The 22,873-nt window shown below is 58.0% G+C and overlaps 13 protein-coding genes across 13 annotated transcripts, besides 14 other annotated features; all 13 read left to right on the top strand.

Moving 5' to 3' along the window:
* Window positions 1-79: 79 nt before the first annotated feature.
* Window positions 80-105: a microsatellite.
* A 773-nt stretch (window positions 106-878) lies between these two features.
* Window positions 879-1,517, top strand: TraAM80_06118 (uncharacterized protein; the record flags this gene model as incomplete). Its single annotated transcript, XM_029382973.1, has 1 exon — window positions 879-1,517. One exon carries the CDS (start codon window positions 879-881, stop codon window positions 1,515-1,517), a length of 639 nt encoding a protein of 212 aa, XP_029237202.1.
* A 674-nt stretch (window positions 1,518-2,191) lies between these two features.
* Window positions 2,192-2,230: a sequence feature (GA-rich).
* Window positions 2,231-2,266: 36 nt separating this feature from the next.
* Window positions 2,267-3,595, top strand: TraAM80_06117 (putative 40S ribosomal protein S8; the record flags this gene model as incomplete). The annotated part of the gene is made up of 1 exon (XM_029382972.1): window positions 2,267-3,595. One exon carries the CDS (start codon window positions 2,267-2,269, stop codon window positions 3,593-3,595), a length of 1,329 nt encoding a protein of 442 aa, XP_029237201.1.
* A 31-nt stretch (window positions 3,596-3,626) lies between these two features.
* Window positions 3,627-3,647: a microsatellite.
* Window positions 3,648-3,864: 217 nt separating this feature from the next.
* Window positions 3,865-7,056, top strand: TraAM80_06116 (calpain protease-like protein; the record flags this gene model as incomplete). The annotated part of the gene is made up of 1 exon (XM_029382971.1): window positions 3,865-7,056. The coding sequence occupies one exon, from the start codon at window positions 3,865-3,867 to the stop codon at window positions 7,054-7,056; it is 3,192 nt and encodes a 1,063-aa protein (XP_029237200.1).
* An 84-nt stretch (window positions 7,057-7,140) lies between these two features.
* Window positions 7,141-7,175: a sequence feature (A-rich).
* Window positions 7,176-7,194: a microsatellite.
* Window positions 7,195-7,766: 572 nt separating this feature from the next.
* Window positions 7,767-7,785: a microsatellite.
* Window positions 7,786-8,171: 386 nt separating this feature from the next.
* On the top strand, window positions 8,172-8,861 carry TraAM80_06115 (uncharacterized protein; the record flags this gene model as incomplete). The annotated part of the gene is made up of 1 exon (XM_029382970.1): window positions 8,172-8,861. One exon carries the CDS (start codon window positions 8,172-8,174, stop codon window positions 8,859-8,861), a length of 690 nt encoding a protein of 229 aa, XP_029237199.1.
* Window position 8,862: 1 nt separating this feature from the next.
* On the top strand, window positions 8,863-9,900 carry TraAM80_06114 (uncharacterized protein; the record flags this gene model as incomplete). Its single annotated transcript, XM_029382969.1, has 1 exon — window positions 8,863-9,900. The coding sequence occupies one exon, from the start codon at window positions 8,863-8,865 to the stop codon at window positions 9,898-9,900; it is 1,038 nt and encodes a 345-aa protein (XP_029237198.1).
* Window positions 9,901-9,902: 2 nt separating this feature from the next.
* On the top strand, window positions 9,903-10,499 carry TraAM80_06113 (uncharacterized protein; the record flags this gene model as incomplete). The annotated part of the gene is made up of 1 exon (XM_029382968.1): window positions 9,903-10,499. The coding sequence occupies one exon, from the start codon at window positions 9,903-9,905 to the stop codon at window positions 10,497-10,499; it is 597 nt and encodes a 198-aa protein (XP_029237197.1).
* A 27-nt stretch (window positions 10,500-10,526) lies between these two features.
* Window positions 10,527-10,572: a microsatellite.
* Window positions 10,573-10,584: a sequence feature (A-rich).
* A 213-nt stretch (window positions 10,585-10,797) lies between these two features.
* TraAM80_06112 (uncharacterized protein) lies at window positions 10,798-11,559 on the top strand (the record flags this gene model as incomplete). The annotated part of the gene is made up of 1 exon (XM_029382967.1): window positions 10,798-11,559. The coding sequence occupies one exon, from the start codon at window positions 10,798-10,800 to the stop codon at window positions 11,557-11,559; it is 762 nt and encodes a 253-aa protein (XP_029237196.1).
* A 90-nt stretch (window positions 11,560-11,649) lies between these two features.
* Window positions 11,650-11,689: a microsatellite.
* A 285-nt stretch (window positions 11,690-11,974) lies between these two features.
* TraAM80_06111 (putative MCAK-like kinesin) lies at window positions 11,975-13,903 on the top strand (the record flags this gene model as incomplete). The annotated part of the gene is made up of 1 exon (XM_029382966.1): window positions 11,975-13,903. The coding sequence occupies one exon, from the start codon at window positions 11,975-11,977 to the stop codon at window positions 13,901-13,903; it is 1,929 nt and encodes a 642-aa protein (XP_029237195.1).
* A 394-nt stretch (window positions 13,904-14,297) lies between these two features.
* Window positions 14,298-14,344: a sequence feature (A-rich).
* Window positions 14,345-14,508: 164 nt separating this feature from the next.
* Window positions 14,509-14,532: a microsatellite.
* Window positions 14,533-14,541: 9 nt separating this feature from the next.
* Window positions 14,542-14,898, top strand: TraAM80_06110 (uncharacterized protein; the record flags this gene model as incomplete). Its single annotated transcript, XM_029382965.1, has 1 exon — window positions 14,542-14,898. One exon carries the CDS (start codon window positions 14,542-14,544, stop codon window positions 14,896-14,898), a length of 357 nt encoding a protein of 118 aa, XP_029237194.1.
* Window positions 14,899-15,380: 482 nt separating this feature from the next.
* Window positions 15,381-15,397: a microsatellite.
* A 96-nt stretch (window positions 15,398-15,493) lies between these two features.
* On the top strand, window positions 15,494-16,516 carry TraAM80_06109 (surfeit locus 1 family protein; the record flags this gene model as incomplete). The annotated part of the gene is made up of 1 exon (XM_029382964.1): window positions 15,494-16,516. The coding sequence occupies one exon, from the start codon at window positions 15,494-15,496 to the stop codon at window positions 16,514-16,516; it is 1,023 nt and encodes a 340-aa protein (XP_029237193.1).
* A 273-nt stretch (window positions 16,517-16,789) lies between these two features.
* Window positions 16,790-16,855: a microsatellite.
* A 108-nt stretch (window positions 16,856-16,963) lies between these two features.
* On the top strand, window positions 16,964-17,665 carry TraAM80_06108 (uncharacterized protein; the record flags this gene model as incomplete). Its single annotated transcript, XM_029382963.1, has 1 exon — window positions 16,964-17,665. The coding sequence occupies one exon, from the start codon at window positions 16,964-16,966 to the stop codon at window positions 17,663-17,665; it is 702 nt and encodes a 233-aa protein (XP_029237192.1).
* Window positions 17,666-17,750: 85 nt separating this feature from the next.
* Window positions 17,751-17,774: a microsatellite.
* A 183-nt stretch (window positions 17,775-17,957) lies between these two features.
* TraAM80_06107 (putative mitochondrial DNA polymerase I protein B) lies at window positions 17,958-22,211 on the top strand (the record flags this gene model as incomplete). The annotated part of the gene is made up of 1 exon (XM_029382962.1): window positions 17,958-22,211. The coding sequence occupies one exon, from the start codon at window positions 17,958-17,960 to the stop codon at window positions 22,209-22,211; it is 4,254 nt and encodes a 1,417-aa protein (XP_029237191.1).
* A 118-nt stretch (window positions 22,212-22,329) lies between these two features.
* Window positions 22,330-22,872, top strand: TraAM80_06106 (prostaglandin f synthase; the record flags this gene model as incomplete). Its single annotated transcript, XM_029382961.1, has 1 exon — window positions 22,330-22,872. A coding segment is annotated over one exon (543 nt), but the record flags the coding sequence as incomplete, so codon positions are not given.
* Window position 22,873: the final 1 nt, after the last annotated feature.

Here is a 22,873-nt window from a genome sequence, read left to right as displayed (position 1 = left end):
CGGACAAAAATACATCTGGCTCAGCCGGGATTTAGAGGGACGCGCGTGGGGTGTGTGTGGGGAGGCTGCGACCAGGTACATATATATATATATATATATATATATGTCTGGCATGTAGGTAGACGTGCGTTGTGTCCAGACGTGCCGATGTGTTTTTCCTTCCACTGAACGAGCGAAGAGAAGAAACAAAAACATCAGCAGCAGTGAAACGAACACAACAAAAAGAAGATAAAATAAAGGAAATACGAAGAGGAAATGCCCCCTACATTTAAAATTAGTTTTTATGCGGACTGGCCACTCGATGAACTGCAGTCCTCCTCATGCCCCTTTCATCAGACACCACAGCCATCCACGCTTTTTGTACGTATGTGCATGCAGAGGCGTGCGTGAATGTGCGCAAAGTCTCCTGATTGTCCTTCACGTCGCTTTCTCCCTGCCTCCTTCCTTTTTCTTTATTTCCTTCGTTTGAGTCTCACACTGGCGAGGGCAATGACGGGGGACAAAGTGTGAGCTCCATGAGTGGGCTGTGTTACAGCGGTGCGGAGAAGAAACGCCTCAGGCGGACGTGCGGGAGCATGTGCCCTTGCGTCTGGGTGGCGGGGGCGAGTTGCGGCGCTCCGGCATGGCATAGAGCGAGCTCCTTTCGAACGTGGAGACGGTGTACACAAAGGAGCGGGACGCTGCCGCGCAGCAGCGGCGCCGTCTGACATCGTTTTACCAGTAACACGCCCCGTTGGAGGCGGACAAAGTGTAGCCGCAGCCTGAGCACGGCTTGAGCGAGACGGCACTTTTTGACGTTCTCTACAAGAAGTACAAAATCCCCGCGGAGGCGCGGTTCTTCAGCACAGCAGCACAGAAACACTTCCGGAAGATTCTCGATGCATTTTTATTTTGACGGGCGCTGGTGCCGCAGTGACCTCCGTTGCGGCTTAGATGGCAATGAACGAGCCGTTGGAGCCGCTGCTCCTGCGCTGGATGTCGCTAGGGCTTGCGGAGGAGGAACTGCTGCAGCACTGCAGGCGGCTCGGAAACGACGACGAACCGCCGCTGACCTCGACGCCATCTCTGTTTCCGTCCCTGGCGTTGGCGGCGCCACTGACAGCGTACGAGGAAGAGCGGGGCGCCTCAGGGCATTTGACGAGGTGGCAGCAGATGCGAGGTTAAGTGAGGCGCAGCCCGACATGGAACTCTTTTCGCGCCACACTTGTTGGCTTTCAGGAAGTGGAGGACATACGGTGTGCTCTGGTCAGCTGCGTGACGCACTTCTTTATGACTTTGCATTTTCGTCTGGACGGAGCCGCGAGGCCGTCGGGGTTGCTGTTCAAACAGAGGCCAATAGGCTGCGCGCGACCTTCTTTGTGGCGTGCGATGACCCCGCCCGTGCATGGGAAGCGGACGATCTTGTTGCGGCCGCAGGGTCTTCTGCCGCACATCACCTGCTGTTGTTGCAGCGGGCGGGCGGGTTGAAGTCTCGGGTGCAGCGGGTATTGAGGTGCGCTGCCTATTTGAACATGTAACGGGCTCTGTCCTGTGGGGGGGGGGGGGGCACTCGCCACATGACGCAGCATTTTTGTGCCGGCACTTGGAGTGGATTTCTTAACGCACATCGCGGGCTTTGGCGCGTCGCACATGGCGTTGGGGAGCTCCACTTTAATGGACAGCGCCAAGACGTTGGAGTTGCAATGCTGGGTGTACTTTTTCACCTCTGCCTGGGCGGAGGTTTACGTGTAGTCGTTGCTGGAGGACGACGACGCTTGCGGAGTTACGTACTACCACCAGACGCGTTGAGCTTACGCCATGCTGGGCGGTGGTGCACCTGTGACGCGGTTGGATGGGAGTGACGTGGAGCAACGCGTGTCGCGTCTATGTTGTGTCATAGGTGCGTGCGCGGTTGGTCGGTGTCCGACGCCCTTATTATCGTTATTGTTTTGCTATCGACATTGCTGTAGGAGGTGGGGGCGGAAATAGAGAAAGAGAGGAAGCGAGGGATGGAGAGAGCACTTGCATGGGGGTGAGAGTGAGCCACTTGTTTTTTTTTTTCTTTTGTCCCTGTGGGTCTTGAGTTGAGTGAGGTGTATTCATCGGCCGCTCTGTCCGCGGCACCAGTTGCTGGCGTGGCAGGTAGCACGATGCGGATGTGCCTCTTCTCCTCGACGCATCCCTTCCGCATACACACACGCATATGCCTTTTTCTCTCTCTTGCTCTCTCTCGATCTTTCTTTCTCTCTCTGTGTGTGTACGCGCCCTCGTGCTTGCTGGGGGAGTCATGCAGGCGCCGTTGTACGTGAACGGCCGCGCCGGGCTGTTGTCCCCCGCCGGCATCCGGACGTACCGAAAGATGGGGGTGGTGGTGGCGCGGGGGCTACTCCCGGACAGCCTCGTCGCCACACTCGCACGTGCTTGTCGCGACGTTGCAGAGGCGCGTGGGGCCCGCGTGTTCCCCGGCATCGACGAGGAACATAACGGCCGCATCGACTTTGACGCCCGGATGGAGCCAAAACCGACGGCCAACTTGGGTGCCCAAACGCCTCCGCCGGAAATACAAGAGCGGCTGCGGCAGCATGATGAGGCACGGGCGTTGGAGCGGCGATACCGCAAAGTACTGCTGAAGTGCCGCAACACGCGCGAGGTGGATCGCGTGTATGCGAAGCTGGCGGCGGTGCGTGCGAAGTACATGAGGTTCAAATACGTGAAGAACTGCGTGCCCGAGGAGGAGGAGGAGCGTGGCGGGCGGATGAGTGACAAACGCATCCAGGAGCTGGGCAGCAAGCACACCTACGAGGACGTGAAGGAGAGTTTTGAGAGGTACCGGGGCAGCGGGAAGATGGAGATGGAGGTGCGGCGCGAGTATCACCTCGACCGGGCGCTGGAGCACCTGCAGAATTGGTCCAAGTGTTGGTGCCGCGTGTGGCCGGATTCGCCAGAGCTTCAGCGGCTGCTGCTGCTGCCGGAGGGCGGGGCGTTGGGCACCGCCATTGGCGAGGCCGCGGCGGCGTTGGCGGGGGAAATTGTCATTCGCCTCTTCGATGACGCTGTGCACGACTACCACCCGTTTTTGAACAGCACGCCATTTCACTTCGTCGGCAGCTCAACAAACTTCCGAAGCCTCAGCAGCATGACAGTGTCTGTGGGGCTGGCCGCAGGGCGGGCGCCGGTGCTGGTCATCCCCGGCTCTCACCACGTCATGCAGGAGTTCACCGATGACGGCCGTGACTTTAGTCGCTACCGCGCCGGCGGAGTGTTTGACATGGGGCGAGCGATACGCAACATTGCGCCACTGCGGGAATTACCGGTTGTGCAGCTGGAGCCACTTGAGCCCGGCAGCGTCATCTTTACAAACCACTACACAGTAAGCGCGGTGCAGCCAACGTTGTGCGGCGGGGCGGCGAATTACATCCCGCCGTCAGCTCGCACCGTCAACTGCCCTTATCAATACTCCATGACCCTCATGCCGGACCGTTGCGTCTTTGATGGTTTGCGGAACTCGTGGGCGTCGCGGGATTCACACGGGCCATTGCACAGCTATAAGCCCGGGCAGCCACTTGTTGATGATGTTGTTTTTCCTGTCATTCACAGGGCGCTTGACGTGGAGTAAGTCGAGGAAACGAGCTGGAATGAGCGCAGCGGAAGAAGAAGAAAAGAAGAAGCGGTGCATCAGCGTGATCGGAAAGGGTAGTAATGGTGAATAAAGGAAGCGGCTGAGTTGCTGCCTTTGAATACGTGCACGTCTTGCCGCTGGCCTTTTTTTCGTTTCTTTTCCCCAGCGACTTTTCTGATAAACCCGTGAGCAGGGGACCGCACCTACAGGCATAAAGTGGCTGATTGCGTGCGTTGAAGGTGCAGGAGGAGGGTGACAAGGGCGCAATGAGCGTGGAGGCCTTGGCGTGTGTCCAGAGCGCCCTGCTGCTCGAACAGCAGGGGAGGTTGCGGGAGGCGGAGGAGTGGCTCACGCTGGCGATTTACAGGCTCCGCAGGTTGCTGGATGACAAATCTCTGGGCAACTCGCAGCTGCAGGTGCTCACGGACCACCTGCAAGGCGCTGCGCGCCACCTCCAGCGGCTTCGTGGCGTGGCGAGTGCCGAAGAGGAACGGCAACGGGGTCACCAGCAGAAACACCCGCAGCCGAAGCCGCAAAATTTGGGACAACAAACACCACCCCCGCCAGCAAAGCAGCAGGAAGGCCCCAAGGTGGCTTTCGCTGCCCGCCCACCACCCGCTCCTGCGCACGCAGCTATGCCAATACCGCAGCAACTTCAACATGAACAGCCGCAGCTGCAGCGACAGGACCACTCCTTGGTGACGTTTTCCCCTCCGCGTGCTTCTGACATCGTTAAAAAGGCCATAGACATCGCCACCAATTTGCTGCAGCAGCAAAAGTACAAACAGTCGGTGGATCTCCTGCAGCATGCGTATGATGTGGGGAATAAGGAGTACAACAAGCCCGGGAACTTTCACCGGATTGAGGAACATCTTGTTCTTTTGCGGCGCAAGTATTACGACCATTTTAAACCGCGATTCCTGCAGGATAACCCAATGCTTCCCGCGGAGATGGAGGTTTTGCGGCGCTCGGGATTCACCGAGACGATTCGGCTGCCGATGTGGGACGATGTGCAGGAGGGCTACGCCAGAGAAAATATCTTTATGCCTTGCGAAGGCCACTGGGAGGACCCCTTCACGCCGCGCCTCGCGGCATCGCAGCGGGCGGAAGGGGCACAGTATCTCCGAATAGGCGAAATTAAACCCAATATGGATCTTTGCATTATTCGACGTGCTGATCCACTGAATGTGAAGCAAACAGTGGTGGGGGACTGCTCGATGGTGTGCAGCCTCATTATCTGCGCCGCCTACCAGCAGCGATTCCCCAAGGGGAAGATCATCAGCAACGTGATTTACCCACAGGACAACAACGGCGACCCCATTCTTAATCCCAAAGGAAAATACTGTGTGAAGATGCTCATCAACGGCATTACCCGCCTTATTACCGTCGACGACCGTTTTCCCGCGGCCCCGCGCACTGGGCGGCTGCTCTGCACCTACAGCAAGGACGAAACGGAGTTGTGGGTGTCTATCATGGAGAAGGCGTTTGTGAAGCTTTGCGGCGGGAGCTACGAATTCCCGGGGAGCAGCAGCAGCAGCGATCTCTACAAGCTTTCTGGGTGGCTTCCGGACAGCGTTGCACTGACCTCCAAGGACTTTGACCCTGAGCTTCAGTGGAGGAGACTCTACAAGCGACACGAAGACGGCTCTCTTCTTATGACGGTGAGTACGGCGGCAATGCCAGAGGCCGAGGAGCGGAGTTTGAAACTCGCCTCCTCCCACGCATACGCTGTACTGACGCTGCGCGAAGTGAACGGGGAGCGCCTTCTGCAGCTTAAAAACCCATGGGGGCGTGAGTCCTGGTCGGGAACGTACTCGCGTAGCGACAGACGAGCGGCGGCGAGGACGCTCTTTGCGAAGTTACAATACACGGAGGTGTTGGCGGAACAAGGCGTGTTTTGGATCACATGGAACGACCTCTGCACCCATTTTTCGCGCTGCTCCCTCAGCTGGAACCCCTACATGCTGTACAAGACGCCAGAGGGCATGTCGCGACGGCCAACGCGGCTCTCATGCCATAGACGCTTCCCATACACAATGAGCACGGGACAGATGCCACAGTTTCACATTGGCGTGATCAACGCACCGAGGTCGTCCCGCATGCACCTTGTCTTTGCGCGTCATGTTAAGAACGTGGGGGAGTTTGGGTTACAGTTTGTGGAAGATAGCCCAAAAGTGCCGTACGTGGCAGTGAAGGTCTATGATGTGACGCAGTTTCCCTCCATCGCACAACAACTGGGCGCCGCTTGCAGTTTTGAGATGTGTTACTGTCGTCGTTTGGCGCATGGAACTGAGTTGGACGCGGGGTTTGCACCGCTGCACGATGTTTTATACAAGAACATGTCAGAGCATACACTGAGTTTTAATTGCCCCGCAGGAACGAGCAACCTGCTCGTCGTGGTTAGCCGGACGGCGTCCACATGGAAGGAGGAGTTTAGTTTTTCGCTCACACTGCACACAGAGTGGCCGCAGGTAAAGTTGAATGAGGCGTCCCCGTCCCTCTCCGGGGTCTACATGCACTTTATTCCACAGACAAATCTCAAGCACTGCACCGTCCAGCAAGGGCGATGGGAGAAGGGTGTGAGTTGTGGCGGCAGGACCGGATTGCAGACGTTTGCGTACAACCCACAGTACCTTTTAACGTTGTCTAGCCCATCCATGGTTTCCGCGCGGCTGCATGTTCCGGACCAGGACGTGTCGGCCCAGCTGCACATTGTGCGAAAGGAGCAAAATCCAGCGCACGTGGTGGTAAAGTGGTCGCCGCGGATTGGCGCCATCAATGAGGAGTGTAGTCTTGTCTTGCATGCCCCTTTGTACGCCCACGGAGGTGTCGTAGTGGACACAAGCCTCTGGCGGTGCGTTTTTCTCGACCGCAATCGGCTCCTTGGCGAGAAACCGAATGAGAAGATGGCAGCGGCTGCGATGCCGTTGCCTTTGCCTGAGGGTGAATACACCGTTGTGCCAACGCTGTGGGACAAGGGCGTGCCTGCAGCCTTTGAACTCGTCGTGGAAACGACTGAGCCGCATGCGTTGCGCGAGATTTCTCCGGAGGGTGTCGGTTTTGTAGAGACGATGCTGCACGGGCGATTGATGGGCGGGGTCGCAGCGGAGGTGCCCACAGTGCTGCAGCGAACCGATGCATACTTTTGTAGTAACGGCAAGGTGTGCCTCGTGGCCGCCGTTCCGTGCGTGCTGACAGGGCGGCTGTTGCTGCTGCTTAGTGACGACGCGAAGAATGACGTATACACCGGCCTGGCCCTTTTCCGCCAGAGGGATGCCGCCACGATGGAGCGAGTCGCGTCGTCCGGCTCGTACGATCTCTACGGAGTGGCGCTGCCGCCCGTCAAGCTGGAGGCAAACGTGACGTACCTCCTGGTGGTGTCTTCCGCCAAACCCTCCCACGCAAAGTATGCCCTGCGGTTGTACTCCAGCACACCCATCAAGGCCTGGATGCAGTGAGTGTTTGCGTGTTTCCCCCTTATTTGGTGCCCCGTAAATGACTTTCGTTTCTGCTTGTTGTTGTTGCTCTGCTCCTCGTGGCGCGTTTTTTTTTGTGTGTTTGTGTGTGCCTGTTTTTGTATTATTATTATTTTTATTTGTTGTGCCACCTGCTTCATTTTGTCTTCACTTTTCTCCCCGCTGACTAGCCGCCACTTGTGCTGCTGTGATTGGTTGAGTGCAGGTTGGTGGGGTGGCTCGCTTGCCTGCGTGCGTTTCTGTGGAGGGGCTCTCCGGTGTGCGCCTGGGTGTTTATGTTTGTTCCCGTTGGACGGCTGCGCATGCATGTGGGGCGAACTTCGCCCGCATCTACCAAGCACGCCGGACATGGCACAGCCAGCAGTTGGCTTCGCAGCCACGCACGCCACGGCTCCAAGCGCTGGGAGCGGCCGAGTCTCACCTCGTCGCGGGCCGCGGCGGAAACGATTTCGGGGGGTGCTAGTCGTTGGTTGCGCCAGCTGCTGCTAGGTGGCAATCGGCCTTTACGCGGACGCGCTGGCGGCACATTCGATAGGACGGCGTGGTGAGGTGGCGCTGCGTGAGCGGCACACTTCCATTGCATGCATCCTGACTGCGCTTACGCAATCTACGGCGGCCGGCGCCCCGCACGAACTGGTGGCACAGCGTATGGCGGGGGCGTGTGAGGCGGTCCTTCGGGTGATGCTTGCTGTGGGGGGGGTGGGGGGGGGGTTGAGAAGGCGCTCCGCTGCTCCAGGCGTTGGGCACGCGTGAGCTGTTCGCCAATAGTGGAGATCCGAGTCATCCGCACGCTCCTTCTGGAAACTGCGGATGGTGAAGGGAAGGAGGAGGACACTGCTGAGCAAGAGGGTGACGGTTACTAAAGTGCGGCGTCTCGGACGTCTCTGCTGCGGTGTGGGTTTCTGCCGTGCATTGGGGCGGTAAAGAAAATGCCGGCACTTGTGGCGCTGCTTTCGCTACGGGCCGAGGGGCTACCAAACCATTGCGTGGCTCGGTGGTACGTGGATGCTGCGGTGTACATGCGTGTCAGCCCGTGGACGGTGTGATTCTCGCAGGTGCTGCCAACGGGCGCCGCGTCGGAGCCGTTTTATCGCGAGATGCTTGAGTACTCTTGTTCCCACTGCCAGCTGCCGTTGCCTGCCGCGGCATTGAACGCGATACCCAGGAGTGTTTTGCACGATGCCCTCGCAGCTGCGATACGTTGTTGCCAAGAAGAGTTGGGGGAGCTGGAGCGGAGGCGCCTTCAGGATGCCGTCTCCGCTGCTATCGTTGCCTCCCCCTTGCTGCGCACGGAGGCCATTATGTGTCCGGACCTTTTTTCTCGGAAGTTCTGCGGCAGCGTCATTCCGCAGGAGGAGGTGTGGTGGTGGTGCACACATCTGTGGCGTTGTCTGTCGGACTCCGTGGAGGCTGCCACAACCTGGCTGGCGGTGTGCCAGCGAATTGGGGTGAGCGATTTTGATGATGCATCGACTGCCTTCTACCGCAAACATTTTCCCGCTGTTGGTTGTGCAGGCGTCGCAGTCAGGCAAGGTGGTGAAGGCATTGTTTGCAGCTTTGCAGCAAGGTGCTACCAATCCGCCGGTGGCAGACGACCTCTCACACACCAGTGCGCGGAGTCTGCTGTTGTTGTGTGCGGACGACAGCAGCGCTCCTGTCGTTCAGTGGACCCTGTGTTACTGCAAGGACCGCGAGTATTTGGTTCAGTTAGTTTTAGACCACCTCGAGAGCCACCGCGATGTAGCCGCGTAGGTGCTGCAGGTTATGTTGCATCCCGAGCACGCTGACATGTTTGATTTGTTTTCGGCACAGCTGTCGGAAAGGAGCAACACATGGCTGTCGCGCCTCGCATCCCTTGCACCGCGTAACAGGCAGTGGGTTGTGGCGCTGAGGTGCCTCCACGGTATGGGGCCCCCCTCCATTGCTCACCTGCATGTCGCCTTTTTGGCCCTGGCAGCGCCATGCACTACGCCCCTCTCCGTCGGCATGGATTTTGTGTGGGCCGACGACACTCTCCTGTCGCTGCAGGCTGAGGTGAACCCATCGCCGCGTCAGATTGACGCGGCAAAGTGGGAGGCAGCCCTGCGTTTCTTGTCTATTGGCGCCGAGCACATGAGTCATCGCCCGGACTTGCTGCGGTGCTACGCAAGTGTTGTTTCCCGCGCCGCGACAGCCACTCGGCAAGCCTACGCCTCAGTTGAGGATCTTATTGCGCGGCTGACGACAGACCGAGCCTCAGTCGCGGTAACTTCCGTAAGGGAGCAGCTGGCCGCCCTTGTGAGGCGCAAACTGTCGGTGGAGGCGTCACGGGTGGTGGCGACAGAACGCAAGCCAACGTGGGTGCCGTTCCTCATTCGTGCCGCTTGCAACGCAGGACACGGGCGGGCTGCGCTTTGCACTGTCGAGAAGGCGGTGCCTGAGCGGATGCCTCTTCACTCTGCGTCCATAGCGGAACTTTTGGCGTGCTGCCCCTCCGCTGATCTTCCGCTTGAGGCGATTCAATTGTGGCTTTGTGCACGGGCATGGGGAACCACAGCACCCGCGCTCATTGGATTTGGGAAAGGCATGCCCGCGGCCACCAACGGACGCCTGAGTAAAACACGCACGGAGCTGCTCTTCGTCTTGCTGGATTCTTCCCGCTCTGTGGATCGGCAGTGGCACTACGCGCTGCAGCTGTTGACAAGTCAAGTGCTGCAGCGTAACGCCCCCCCCCGTCCTCACGCCTCTTTTACACGACGTATTCAATACTTCGGAGGGCGGGCAGGTGGCAGGAGTCACTGCGATTGCGATAATTTCAGCAGCTGCTGGGGGTGCCTGCGACCGTGAAGATGGCTGGGCTGGTAGCGGATGCGTTGCCGCCCAGCGAGTGGGAAACGGCGCTCACATGTCTGCAAGGGTACCTGCGCGGGGATGCAGGCCTCCTCTGCTACCTTGTTCCAAAGGTTCTGCCTGTCAACTGGGAATGCGCTCTACGGCTCATATCCACCGAGAGTAGTGCGACAAACACGGTGTTGGAGTGCGTCGTGGTGTGTGAGCACGTGCCACTGAAGCTGCGGTTGGGGGCGTGGTTGCGACTCCTGCCATCGTTGCCGGTGTCAATGAGGCATCGGGCAGCCCCTGTATATCTCCATCTTTCCCTTGCCGTCTCCGAGCACGGGCGATGCCTCCTGGCCTGTGTGGATGGGCTCAGTGTGCTTGAGCGTTCCATCCGGGGACTACGACACAACTTTCTAAACTACGCCGCCTTTGTTTATCACCGCGCCGTCGTGCATCACTGGTGTCACACGTCGCGTGACCCGGCGGTTGGTGTGAGTGCATTTTGTGCTCTCAGTAGCATTGCAGGGCGGGACGTACAATGTGAGGTAAGCGTGGCGGCGCTGGAGCAGCTAAGTGACCTTGTCGGGCGTCAGCCGCACGCAGCGTAATAATTGGGTGTCGGGGTTTACTCTCGTTGTGTGTGTGTGTGTATAGGTGTTTGTCGTTTTTATTGTTTGTTTGATTGGTTGGTTGGCACTCTTGCGTCGTCACAAAAATGTCGGCACAGCCACCGCATGGGTTGCAGTAAAAAGACTCTTCTTTAAATGCAGAGGAAGGTGTGGTGGTGTTGCTGCCGCCAGCTGTGCTGTCCGTGTCACGCCAAGGGGCGCAGCGTGGCAACTGCAGTGTGTGTGTTTTTTTTTTTGTGGCTTGTCGCAGTGTAGGAAGTCGCCGGCGTAGATCATTATGCGTGTTCGAACCGTCCGTTGGCTGCTGGTCGCACCAGTGACGGCGACGGTGTTCTTCACGCGTGCCTTCTCTGAAGCGAGGTCGAACTACGATGGCACCGCCGCCCCGCCGTGGGCAGCGCCGGGCGAGGCGCCAAAGTACCCCTCCGCCCTCTCTGAGTTTCCGCTGCCAAAACCACGCATGCGGAAGACGCACACCGAGTGGATGTTCTTTCACGGCCACGGGGGGCGCCCCGGCATGTACGGCCCTACGCGCGAGATCGCCGACTTCGAGTTTGCCGACGGCACACCCGCCAGCATCAGCGGCCGTCGCTTTGCGTTTAAGCACCACCAGGACCACCTGCTCGTGCAGCTCATTCGTGCCGGGGCGGTGGTGGAGCGACAGGCGGCGCAGGGACTTTTGCCGCGTGTTCCCGGTACGCCAGAGCAGCGCAACTGGGACCCCGCTATCCCCCTATTCCTCGAGGACGTTGACGAGCAGGGCAGGCCGCCGCCCACACGCTCCGTCTGCTCGCGCGTGGTGGACGAGCGGATGGGGAGCCCCACGCGGGCCCCGAATGCGACAGCAAACCGCCAGGAGGGAGATACACTGGAAGCGAACACGATGTTTGAGTCCTACGACCCTCAGGCGTTTGTCTCGGACCACGTGAAGATGTGGGATGAAAGGCGGCCGTACTGGTCCAGGCGTCGCTGGGCGTTGACCGACAAGTTTTTGGTGCCCAAAAGCCCCAAGCCGAAGAACACCATCAAGGACGAGTAGTGGTCGCGGACCCCGTGCGTGCGCGCGGGTTGGTGATGCAAGGGGAAAGCAAGCAGTTGCGGCCACAAGAGCCAAGGCCGAAGAAGACGGAGAAACAAGCAACACGAAAGGAATAAAAAAAAAGAAAAAAACTTGGACCTCCCGCCTCCTACCCTCATCTGCACGCTGTTTTTAGACCTCTTCTCTATCTCTCGGCTGTTGTTTTTCTTCTGGCTGCGTGCGGGACAATACCTCTTTGAGCCCTCTTCTCCCGCGGGGCGTGCGACCTCGTGTGTTTTGTGCGTGCCTCCGTTTTTCTCCCAAATCCTTTTTACGTGCCATCTCAACGAATTCTTTTTTTTTATTTTGCCTTTTTTTTTGTTTTGTCTCTTTTAGTTTATTGGCGGGCATACATTGTGGCGTAGGCTTGCGTTAAATGGCTCTGGCGCCACGTGACGTAGCGGTCAGGTCAATCGTAGTAGCTGTGCGCAAGCGGCCCAAGTTGGTGTCCAAGGAGGCGGATGAAAACGATGTGGTGCGCTGCGAGGCCGCCACCACTGTGGTCGTCTACGAGCCCAAAACAAAGGTGGACTTGACCCCCGTCATTGAGCCCTCTATCTACAGCTTCGACCACGTTTTTGACGAGACGGCGGGAAACGCGGAAGTCTACGAGACGTGCTGCCGCCCGCTGCTGCAGGATGTAAAGGACGGCGGGGGCGCCGTCGTGTTTGCGTTTGGGCAGACAGGTAGTGGCAAGACGTACACAATGCTTGGCCGTGTTGGGGAGTGCCAGGGGCTTTACGGCTTTATTGTGCGGGAGCTCCTTGCAACCGACGCGTCGTGCACGCTCTCCGCTAGTTTTTACGAAGTGTACGGCGTGAAACTCTTTGACCTCCTCAACGGGCGCGCGGAGGTGAAAATGCTGCAGGACGAGTTCTGCAATCTTCACATTGTCGGCCTCTCGGAACGAGACATCGCGGGCGAGCGCGAGCTGAGCGAGCTGATGTCAGAGGGCCAGTTGCTGCGGGCGAGCGGGACGACGCACGCGAACGACCGAAGCTCGCGCTCCCACGCAGTGCTGGAGATCAAAGTTCGTTTGCCGCATCGCGAGGGCATCACCTCCTGCGGGAGGATGACGCTCGTGGATTTAGCCGGCAGTGAGCGGGCTGCGGATACGGCTGACACCGACATCAAAATGCGGCGGGAGGGGGCGGAGATTAACAAGTCCCTCTTGGCCCTGAAGGAATGCATTCGCGCCATGTCGATGCGCAAGCGGCATATCCCATTCCGCGCCTCGAAGTTGACACAGATATTGCGCGAGAGTTTTGTTGGTCGAAGCAAAACGTGCGTGATTGCCAACATTTCCCCGTGCCAGCGACACTGCGAGGACACGCTAAACACGCTGCGCTACGCCCACCGCATCAAGGAGCTGAAGGGACCGACAAACGGGGGCTTGGAACACACGGCCCCCAGGCCCTGTCAGAATTGTGGTCTCCCCATCTTTGCAGGAGACAAACATGTGTGTGCGCGCACGAACGTGGAGTGCCCGCACTGCCGACAGGAGATGGCAAAACAGGAGCTTGAGGCGCACCTTGCAGAATGCAAGCAGTTCCCCATGCGATGCCCGCACTGTAACGAACGATTATTGCGTGCAGAGCTGCCGCGCCACAATCGTCGCTGCGCCAGGCTTCCTGTTCGTTGCCCTCTTTGCTCCTCCCACGTTATTCGCTGCGGGCTGGAAAAACACACGCTGACGGAATGTGGTGCCCGCAAAGAGAAGTGTCGCTATTGTGGGGTACGATTCCCCCGCCACACAGTGATGTCCCATGAACATGAATGTGATATGAGGAGGGTTGCGTGCGTTTTCTGCCTTCGGTACATCAGAAAGGCGCGGCAGGAGGCGCATATGGCGGATTGCCCCAAAAATCCAAATCGCAGGGGCGGCCCATCGCCGCGGTGCCCGGACTCGTCGGTGTCTACGGCTGCCTCCACCGATGTAGGGTATCGCGGGGCGCAGGGGCACCAGCAGCAGCAGCAGCAGCAGCAGCAGCGACGCCTGGGTGCCGGAAAAGAGGTCCAACATTCAGGGCCAGGAAGACGCCTCCACGCGGTCACCGACAGCGACGCTGAGACGTCTTCGTCACCGGCCCCCTCCGGCTTGCGGGAGGGCGTGGAGTGTGAGTGCCCCTACGCCCGCTACGGCTGCACGCAGAAGGTAGCTAGAATTAAACTAACGGACCATCTTACGCAGGCGATGGCCAAACACCTGCGCTTAGTGTCCAACTATGCGGACCAAATGGACGTAGAGAACGCAGCCTTACGACGTTTTGTGATCACCAATAGTAAGTGCCCTAATCCGCATTGATTTCCCTTGGCGCACTCTTGTTTTTAATATTATTTTATTGTTATTTTGCCCTTTCCGTCTCCTCTTGCTTATGATGGCCACCTGTTAGTTTCTCTCTCAACGAATCCCCAGTGTGGAGCTTTTGCTTTGTGCTGTACGACATGCAAGGCTTCCTTTCCATCTGGCCTTGCTGCCGGCTTTGCTCCGTGGTGGCGCAGGAAATTTTTCCGGCCTCTGCTCTCCCCCATCGCGCTTATTCCTCATCTTTTGTTTTCTTTTTTCTCTCTCTGTTTCTATGTGTGTATGTGTATGTTTGTCTGCGGTGGGGGGATAGAGGGAGGTGAAGAGGGGGGCGGGGCATGGCTGGCGATGGAATACATAGTCTTTCTGCATTCCTGACTTTGTATTTATCATATTTTTTTTTTGGTTTTGTTTTTGTTTTTGCGTCTCTTTCACTTTTTGCCCTTTTGGGGTGTCTTCTGGCGGGCAGGGTGCTGTAGGCTCCTGCTGCTGTGACGCATAACTTGTGGCCCGCGCATTCGTTTTGTTGTGCATGCGCGTTTGTTCTCCTCCTCCCCTGACGCGCAGGGGCCGCTTCTTATTTCATGCATGCCGCTGCAGCCTTCTATTATTATTTTTTTATTATTTTTTCTCTTAGCATGGAGCAGCCCATGCCGTCAGGGGTGGAGCGGTTCCGTGAGCGGAATGCGAAGCTTCGGGAGGAGAACGCGGAGCTGAGGGTGCGGCTGAGCCAGGAGCGGCCGCACAGCGCCACCGATGGCATAGGCAAGGGGTCCAGGGAGCTGGAGGTTGACCTCTGCCGTGAGCTCATTCAGGAGAAGGACGGAAAGGCGACAATATTAGAGCTTCACGACGAACTTACCCGGGTTAAGCGCCAGTGTGCCGTTTACGCCGACGCCCTTGAGGAGACCCGCGGCAATTTTGTGGAGATGAAGCGATTGTATGATGAACTCAATCATCTCCTCGATCAGTGCAACCAGGCGGAGCCCCCATGAGAAAAGAGGTTGGACGAAAGACACACCGCGTGTGCCAGCTTCATGTAAATCAATTCCTTAACTGACTTGTTTATACACTTGCATCTTGAACCTAGTCATCTTGAGTGCGACGGTGTGGGAGGAGGAGGAAGAACGCATTTCGACACCCTTCACCTTCCAGACTGTTTCTGCCTCGGTGGACGCATGCGCATACACCACTGATATGCACAGACACAGACACAGAGACTTATATTGTACACCCTGCCGGCGTTGGCACAACCGTATCTGCAAATACAGACGGTTGAACGCATTCGTCCTTTTATTTGTTTGTGTGCAGGGTTTGGGGCCTTTGCTAAAGACGGTTAGCGACGTGTACATTCTCATTACGTGGGCCTCTCACCGTTTTTTACCTTTTTGTTGCTTGCTTTCTCTCTCTCTTTTTCCATCGCTGCTAACGTCTGCTTCCGCCTGGTTACACAAAAACGATACGGTGAAGCGGAATAACACACACACACACACAGAATATATATATAATAGACAAAGGGCGGGACATACAGCTCTTGCACCGACTGAGCTTCGTTACAGCGCTTCCACCGTAGTCTGCGGAAGCCAAACCATGAGGCCGGATTACATGGGCGTTATGTTTTTAACGAGTGCCGTGGTGTCGTTCAACGCTGGTATATGGCAAATCTTCCGGCGCGCGAAGAAGAAGCAGCTGATTGAGAGTCACAAGAATCTCTTGAAGCCCGCCGTGCAGGAACTCCCACCAAATGACATGGCTGTTGAGCAGTTTGAGTTCCTTCCTGTTAAGTTGGATGGGGTACTCGACAACGAGGGCTCCGTGCTGGTGGGCCCCCGTGCTCTCCCGTCATACAAGGGGACAGTCAGTAACGACGAGAGCAAGGGCGGGTTTCTTGTTGTGACGCCCTTTGAAATTGCTGGGACGAAGCAGTTCGTCATGGTGAACCGTGGCTGGGTTCCGATTGACGCGGGGAAGCATCGCACACTTCTGATGCAGTATATCGGCGAGGGATTTGCCACGGCGACTGTGCGTGGGATCTTCCGCCGTGAGGAGTTTCTTTCGGGGTCGTTCTTCTCGGGGAAAAACGCGTTGAACGAGGGCCCCCTCGCCGCCGATCTCTCATGGATGGCGCTGCGACCGTTGAACATGGCGTTAGACTACTACAAGCGGCGCTGGGGAGCCTCCAACGTCGAGGCGAGCGTCTCCCAGCACGGCCTCCACCACTACTACGTGGAGATGCTCGAGGACTACTCCGGTGATGACCAGCGGATCGTGCGGGGACACGCGTGGCCGTGGCGCCGGAGCACGGACGAGGTGACGTACGTGCACCTGTTGCCCGTGGTGCACACCATGTACGTCTTCTTTTGGTTCTCCGTCACCATTGGTTCGCTCTACGGCATGGGCCGGTGCTACCAGCGCCAGAAGGAGCTCTTCGCCATACGCAGACGTATGACCGCGCAGTCCATGCTGCTCGAAAAGAAACGTCAGGAAGAGGCGCAGGCGTACCTGCAGGCGGTGCAGGAAGTGGAGCGGATGAAGCACGTAGGGGCGGCGGTCGCCACGGCACAGCTAGGAGCACAACAACCCGGCAGCAAAGAAACGGGGACAAAACCATGAAGTGTAACGCGGTGAGGATTAGTATATAAATGCGTATCTTTTGATATATATATATATTTTTTGGGTTTCTCTCCCGTATTTCTTTGCTGGGGGCAGGGGCTGAAGGTGGTGTGCAAGGGGAAGTTGTGGTGGGAGCACCGCGTGTTGTGGCGACGCACAGCAAAGGGAGACTGCGGGCACACTTTGCAGACCTTACAGGTAATCTTCCCGCGGCCCGTTGTTTTTAACCCGAAAAACAAAAAAAACAAAATGAAGAGACATGCGTGTGAAACTGAAAGAAAGAAAAAGAAAGAAAGAGACGAATTGAAAGTGGCAAGAACAAAGAAGACAACGAAGAAAAGTCTTCGTCTTTTGTTGTCCGTTCTGAGGCTGTTGGTGTCGCTGTTATTTTCACCATCCCCCACCTCCTCTCTTCGCTGCTGATCCTCAGCAATAAGGGGCCCACACATGCAACACACGCCGCTAGACATCTTCTTGTCGGTGTGGCAGCACATCAGCAGCCCGGCGGAGCTGCCGATGCTGCTGTTGTGCGTCACCGATCAGGAGTCCCGCCACAGGGATACCGTGTTGAGCAACGAGGATGTGCAGCGCGTTTGTGGGGCGATCCGCCGCAAGAATATGGAGTGGGACTTGATGCGTGGTCTCTTTGCCCTGCAGCAGGGCACGGCCGGCGTGCCGGTGCGGGTGGTGGACCTGATGGTCATTCTTCTTTGTTGGGAGGCAACGACAATGCAGTCTGCGCGATGGTTCCTCGATGTGTGCGCCCGGCATGTGCGGAGGCTGCTGGAGCGTCAGCTTGGCGCGGATGCAGCGGGAGGCGAACGCATCACGGAAACCGTCGTCACTGCTGCGTTGCTGTTGTTTGGCTGCAGCGATGGGCTGCTGTACGAGATGGACGCGTTCTTGGGGGAGGCGTCCGTTCGGTGCAGGGACATCAGCGCGGCGCTGGCGTGCCTGCGGGAAATTGCCGATCGGCTGTCGGCTGCGACGGAGGCGGAAGATGTGGTGGATTGCATGGCGCCAGCCACGCCCACTCCGCCGCCATCGCCGTCCACCGTGGCTGAGGCACGGGGGGCAAGTCCCACGTCCGACAATACGGAGGAGCGTCCGCGGAAGCAACGGAGGTGGCGTGCCTGCGCTGTGCTCTAGTCGCACCCACCACACTCCCTGCCGTTGCTGCGGCTGACATCACGCATTTGTTTCACTTTTTGTTCCGTGTTGTTTTGCCTTCGCCTGTGCGTCTGTGTCTGTGTGTGTGCATGTTTCTTCCGCATACCGGCAATTATTTTTTTTTGTGTGTGTTTTTGCCTTCCTGGCTACAGGGGAAAACAAAAAGGGGAACGTCGTGGGCAGGGTGGTGGTGGTGGCGTCTGCATCCGTATAGTCGAAGGCAAAACACCACATAGGTGGCGAGTACCGACGCACAGTAGAAGAAGGGCCGATGCGTAGATTGGTGCATGCGGTAAGCGTTGGGGGCCGCCTACGGCGGGCTTTCGGTTTCCCAGCGCTTCTCAATACGCAGACGGCGCTGCAGAATGCGGCACCACTGACTGACGACGCCGAGGCCTTTGCCGAGTTCTTTCGCGTGCCCATCTTGCTGGATGCCGGCGTGGCGGAAAGTGTGCGGCAGCACTATGAGCAAGCTGTGAAGGGTATGGAAACCCAGCAGGACAGCCACGCAGTGCGGGTGCAGGAGGAGGAGCAGCGCCGCGGCGAGGAGCTTCCCGTCTTTCTGGTGTCGTACGACTTACGTTCCCACCTTTTTCATTTCTTTTCTATTGAACGCGACCGCGTCGTCGTCGTGGGGTCACCACTCTCCGAAGTCGCAGAGCTGCGTGACTGCGACGGTGCGAAACACATTTCCAGCGGAGGCATCGATTTGTCCCCAGTGGCGGACGAGCTCATGCGGCACACACACGGCGTCACGCAGATGATTTTGCTCCCGCTTGTGGCGCACAAGAAGGAGCGGGATGTGCTTGCGTTGCACTTTCAGCGACTGCTTGCGGCGCTGCGGCAAAGCGGCCTCATCCCTGTGCTGCACGTGGACAACCTGGAGCTGGCCGAGGCGCTGGATCCTGACCCGCCTCCCCTGCGGGAGGTGGTGGCCAATTACGCCGTGGCCACCCCCAAGCCGCTCAGTGAGCTATGGTTTCGTGCCCACTGGGTTTACCTGCGCACGCTGGCGTGCCGCATGGATGAGGAGGACCCCATCCGTACGATTAACCGCCTCATTGTGCCTCGCTTTGACGTGTTTGTTATCCACCTGGTGCGGTCCGGCTCGCGCGGTCTCAACATTGTGCTGTGGGATCCCACACGCAAGCGACGGTACGCTGCGCGGGGCATGCTTTCCGACATTTTGGCGTGCATACTGGAGCAGCAATCAAAACACATTATTTTTCTCCCAACAAATCGCACAGATCGCCCTACACTGCTTCGCTGCCGTGCCGCCATGACAAAAACCGGTCGTCAGTGCCAGGTGGTCTTTGCCTCTGAGCTGGGTGACAAGTACCGCAGTGTCTACCAGTCGGAGCCGTCCCGTTTTTGGGCCTCACTTCGTGAGGTATCCGGAGGCCTTGACATAGACTTCCTCTTTGAGATTTACGTCACGGCTGGGAATAGTCTTCGCAGCTACCACAGCAAGCGGTTGCGAGAGGGCGAGGCACAACCGATGGTTTCACACCGTGCTGAAGAGGCCACAGCTTTTCTGGCTAACACTGAGGTTGAAAATTGGCTGAGTGTCTTGTCGCTGGGCCGTCGTGTGGCGAAGGAGAAGGCGGAGATGCGGAAGTACAAGAAACATCTCTTTATTGCCTACGTGGCGACGGAGTTTGCCGCCTACACGCGTCCGGCGAACCCGCACACCCCAGTGAACTTTGTCGTGGCTGCCGCCTTGATGGATGCACATCAACACATTGTGGAGCCCTGGACGAAGTACGCCGCACGAGGCGATTTCAGACTTCCCTCGTTAAACGAGTTTGATGTGATTGTCTCCCACGACGCCAAGCAGCTACTGCTATTGGTCTGGGATGACCCGGAGCTGCACCGATTTCTGAAGCGCGGGGGAAGGGTCTGGTGCACGATGTTGGCAGAGTACATTTTGGAGGCCCAGCGGTGCCAGACAGGCAACAATAACTTTCGCGACGTTGCCTTGAAGTACGGCGTCATGACACCACCTTCCGCCGTGCTCGGGGCCGCCGCGGTGGATTTGCCATTTGCGTTTCTGCGGCATTACCTGATGGCCGCCGTGGACGCGTTGTCCGTTGTGTTTCGGGAGCAGCTCTCAACATCGTGTGAACGGAGTCAGGTGATATGCCTCGCCCATCGTATGGATTCCCTTCTTGCCATGGCGGCCATTGAAAGTGCCGGTATTCAAATTGACGTGGAGGAGGCGGCACGTCAGGCGCAGGCGATCCGAAATCGCCTTTTGGCCATTGACAAGGCTCTTAGTTTGTACGTCCCAAATGAGGTGCCTGTGGACCTGCTAAAGATGTTTGATTGGAATTCCCTGCAGCACCTTGGCGCGTTTTTGTTTGGTGGGAGCATCACACTTGGGTACACGGACACCGTGCTGGAGTCCGCCGCATGGACCTCGAACCTTATACACTTCTGCCACAGGTACGGCACCCTCTCGCTTCTCTCGGCGGATGTCCACCTGCAGCGGTTTGCAAGCGAGAAGGGGCTGCGGGCTGCGGGGCGTCTCCCACAGCGTGTGGCGCAGTACCTGGCGAGGGACGAGAGTGCGGGGCTGCGGACGTTCCGACTCGTGGTGTTTGACATTGAGTCCACCGGCCTGAATACTGCAACGGATGCGATCATTGAGATTGCCGCATGGGACCCAGTCGAGGGGACGTCCTTCAGCTCGCTTGTGAATCCGGAGCGGTCAATTCCGCAGGAGACTATGGCAATTCATCACATCACGAACGGTATGGTGTGCGGGGCTCCGCGGCTGCCGGAGGTGACACGTGCCTTTGCGCGGTACTTGCGGCTTGGCGACGCCCAGTGTGATCCCAATGAGGTCACCGTCCTTGTGGGGCACAATGTGTTTGCCCTTGACGAACCGCTGCTCCGTCGCGCCTTTGAGCGCGAGGGGGTGGAGATGGACAGTATTCTTTTCTGCGATTCACTTGCCCTGCTGAAGGCCCTCAAGCGCGAGCTGCAGGGGTCTACGGAGGGGCTTCGCGTGGACCGAGGTGTACTTGAGATCTTGACAACTTCCCTCCGGCTCTCCTCCCTGGTGGAGGGGCTGCACGTTGGGGCCGAGGGTGCACTGCATCGCGCTGATACGGATGCAAAGATGCTGTGGTTTGTGCTTGTCAACGCCTTGGGTTTGGCTGGGCGAGATACTGTGAAGCAGCGCGACGCGATTTTCAGCCATGCGGTGCGAACGTTGGCTGTGTACCCTGGTACCGGCTGCTTTCTCCCGCTGGAGCAGCGTAGACGGGACCGTGTTGTGGTGCGTCTGCCCGGTGTGGCGTCACAGGTCATCGATAGCCCGCGCCAGCTGGCGTCCTTGCAGAAGAAGCCGCTCAACGAGGACACGTTGCAGGCACTGCAGCGTCATCAGCTGCGGGTGGCGGGGCTGTTGCTTGAGAAGCAGCACCTGGAGCGGAACGCGGCGCGGTTTCTTCACGCCGACCCCGGCGGGCGGTTGTCGGTGCTGCACGCAGACGGCAGGGTAAGACAGTGCATTGACCTCACAGCCACCACAACCTCCCGCACGACGAGCTCGTACCCCAGCTGCCAGAACATACCGAAGGACGACAAGTCTTCGCTGCGGCGTCTTTTTATCTCCCGCTTTGGCGAGAAGGGGCGCTGCGTGGAGCTGGACTACTCACAGCTGGAGATTGTTGTATTAGCGCTTCTCTGTGGCGACAACCGTCTGGTGTCCGACCTGAATCGCGGCGTCGACTTTCACATCAAGCGGGCGTCTTTCTTTAGCGGTGTCGCCTATGGTGAGATTTACGAGGGCTACAAGCGTGGTGTCGCAGAGTACGTGCAGCTGCGCAAGACTGCCAAGACGTTTTCGTTCCAGCGCCTCTACGGGGCGGGAGTTCCGCTGCTGCACAAGACAACCGGCATCCCCGTGAAAGATCTCGAGGCCTCCATCCGCAAGGAGGAGGAGGAGTACCCTGGCATCACGCAGTTTCACCGCCTTGTCCGCACCATTGCGTTGCGGGCGGGCAATCCAGGCCTTCCAACGCACTTTGTCGTGGAGCTTCCAACTGGGATTCGCATGAGTTTCAAGACGCGGGATGTGGTGCTGAACCTGCCGCCCGTGAAGAACTATCCCATTCAAGGCTTCGGCGCGGAGCTGGCTCAGATGATGGTGGGACGCGTGTTTCGTCAGTTTGTGCGGAGGGACTTTTATGGGCAGAAAGCATTCATGATCAATTTTGTGCACGACTCACTGTGGCTGGACTGCCACATAGACGTTCTGGAGGAGTGCGTCCGGGAGACGCGAGAGCAGCTGATGGAGGTACACACCTACGTCGCCAAGGCGTTTCCGGGGGTGGAGCTTCGGGTGCCGCTGCACATCACAACGCAGTGTGGCGTGGACATGTGTTCGATGGAGACCATCACGGACGACTTTAGCTGCGTCGCGCTGCAGAGTAGGAGGAGTGCGCGGGAGGGGGCAGAGGAGCCGCTCCCGAGCCTCGACGCGGACCCAGCTGACATTATAGAGAACACCGTGTAGACGACGGCGACAGACAGTGGTTGCCTCTTTTCTCTTTTTTTTTTTCTGTCGCTGCTCCGTCTCTTCTCTCTGTCGGCCCGTCTGCTTGACTCTTTTGGTGGCTGGTGGTGAGCGGGCGATGAAGTCGGCGCGCATGCGTGCGTGCGTGCTTCGCCGCCGGTTTACGCACCCCACACGTATCCCCATCTCTCTTCCTTCTCCTCCTTCTCCTCCTTCTCCTTCTCCTCCTTCTCCTTCTCCTTCTTCTCCTTCTCCTTCTTCATCTTTGTCTACACCCCTTCGCGAGGACGGTCGCGGTTCAAGCAAAGCATACAAACACGCAAAACCAAAGAACTACACCAAAAGCAAACGAAGCCCGTTTGGGAAAAATAACACACTCAGAAATACAACCCAAGAGCGAAACACTTCTCACATGGCTTGCGCGCCGTCTGTGAAGCTCTCAAACGGGGTCCCCATGCCTCAGCTTGGCCTTGGCGTGTGGAAATCCGCGGAGGGCGAGGAGACAGTCCATGCCGTGAAGTGCGCTATCAAGGCCGGATACCGTCACGTGGACACTGCCGCCATTTACAAGAACGAGAAGAGCGTTGGCAAGGGCATTGCTGCGTGCGGTGTCCCGCGCGAGGAAATCTTTGTTACAACGAAGTTATGGAACGCCGACCAGG

The sequence above is a fragment of the Trypanosoma rangeli genome (assembly GCF_003719475.1).
Source record: "Trypanosoma rangeli strain AM80 chromosome Unknown Tra_15.4_contig_00214, whole genome shotgun sequence".
NCBI classification, from domain to species: Eukaryota; Euglenozoa; class Kinetoplastea; order Trypanosomatida; family Trypanosomatidae; genus Trypanosoma; species Trypanosoma rangeli.
Note: the sequence above shows the minus strand (reverse complement) of the source record. Positions and strands in the feature narration are given on the sequence as shown.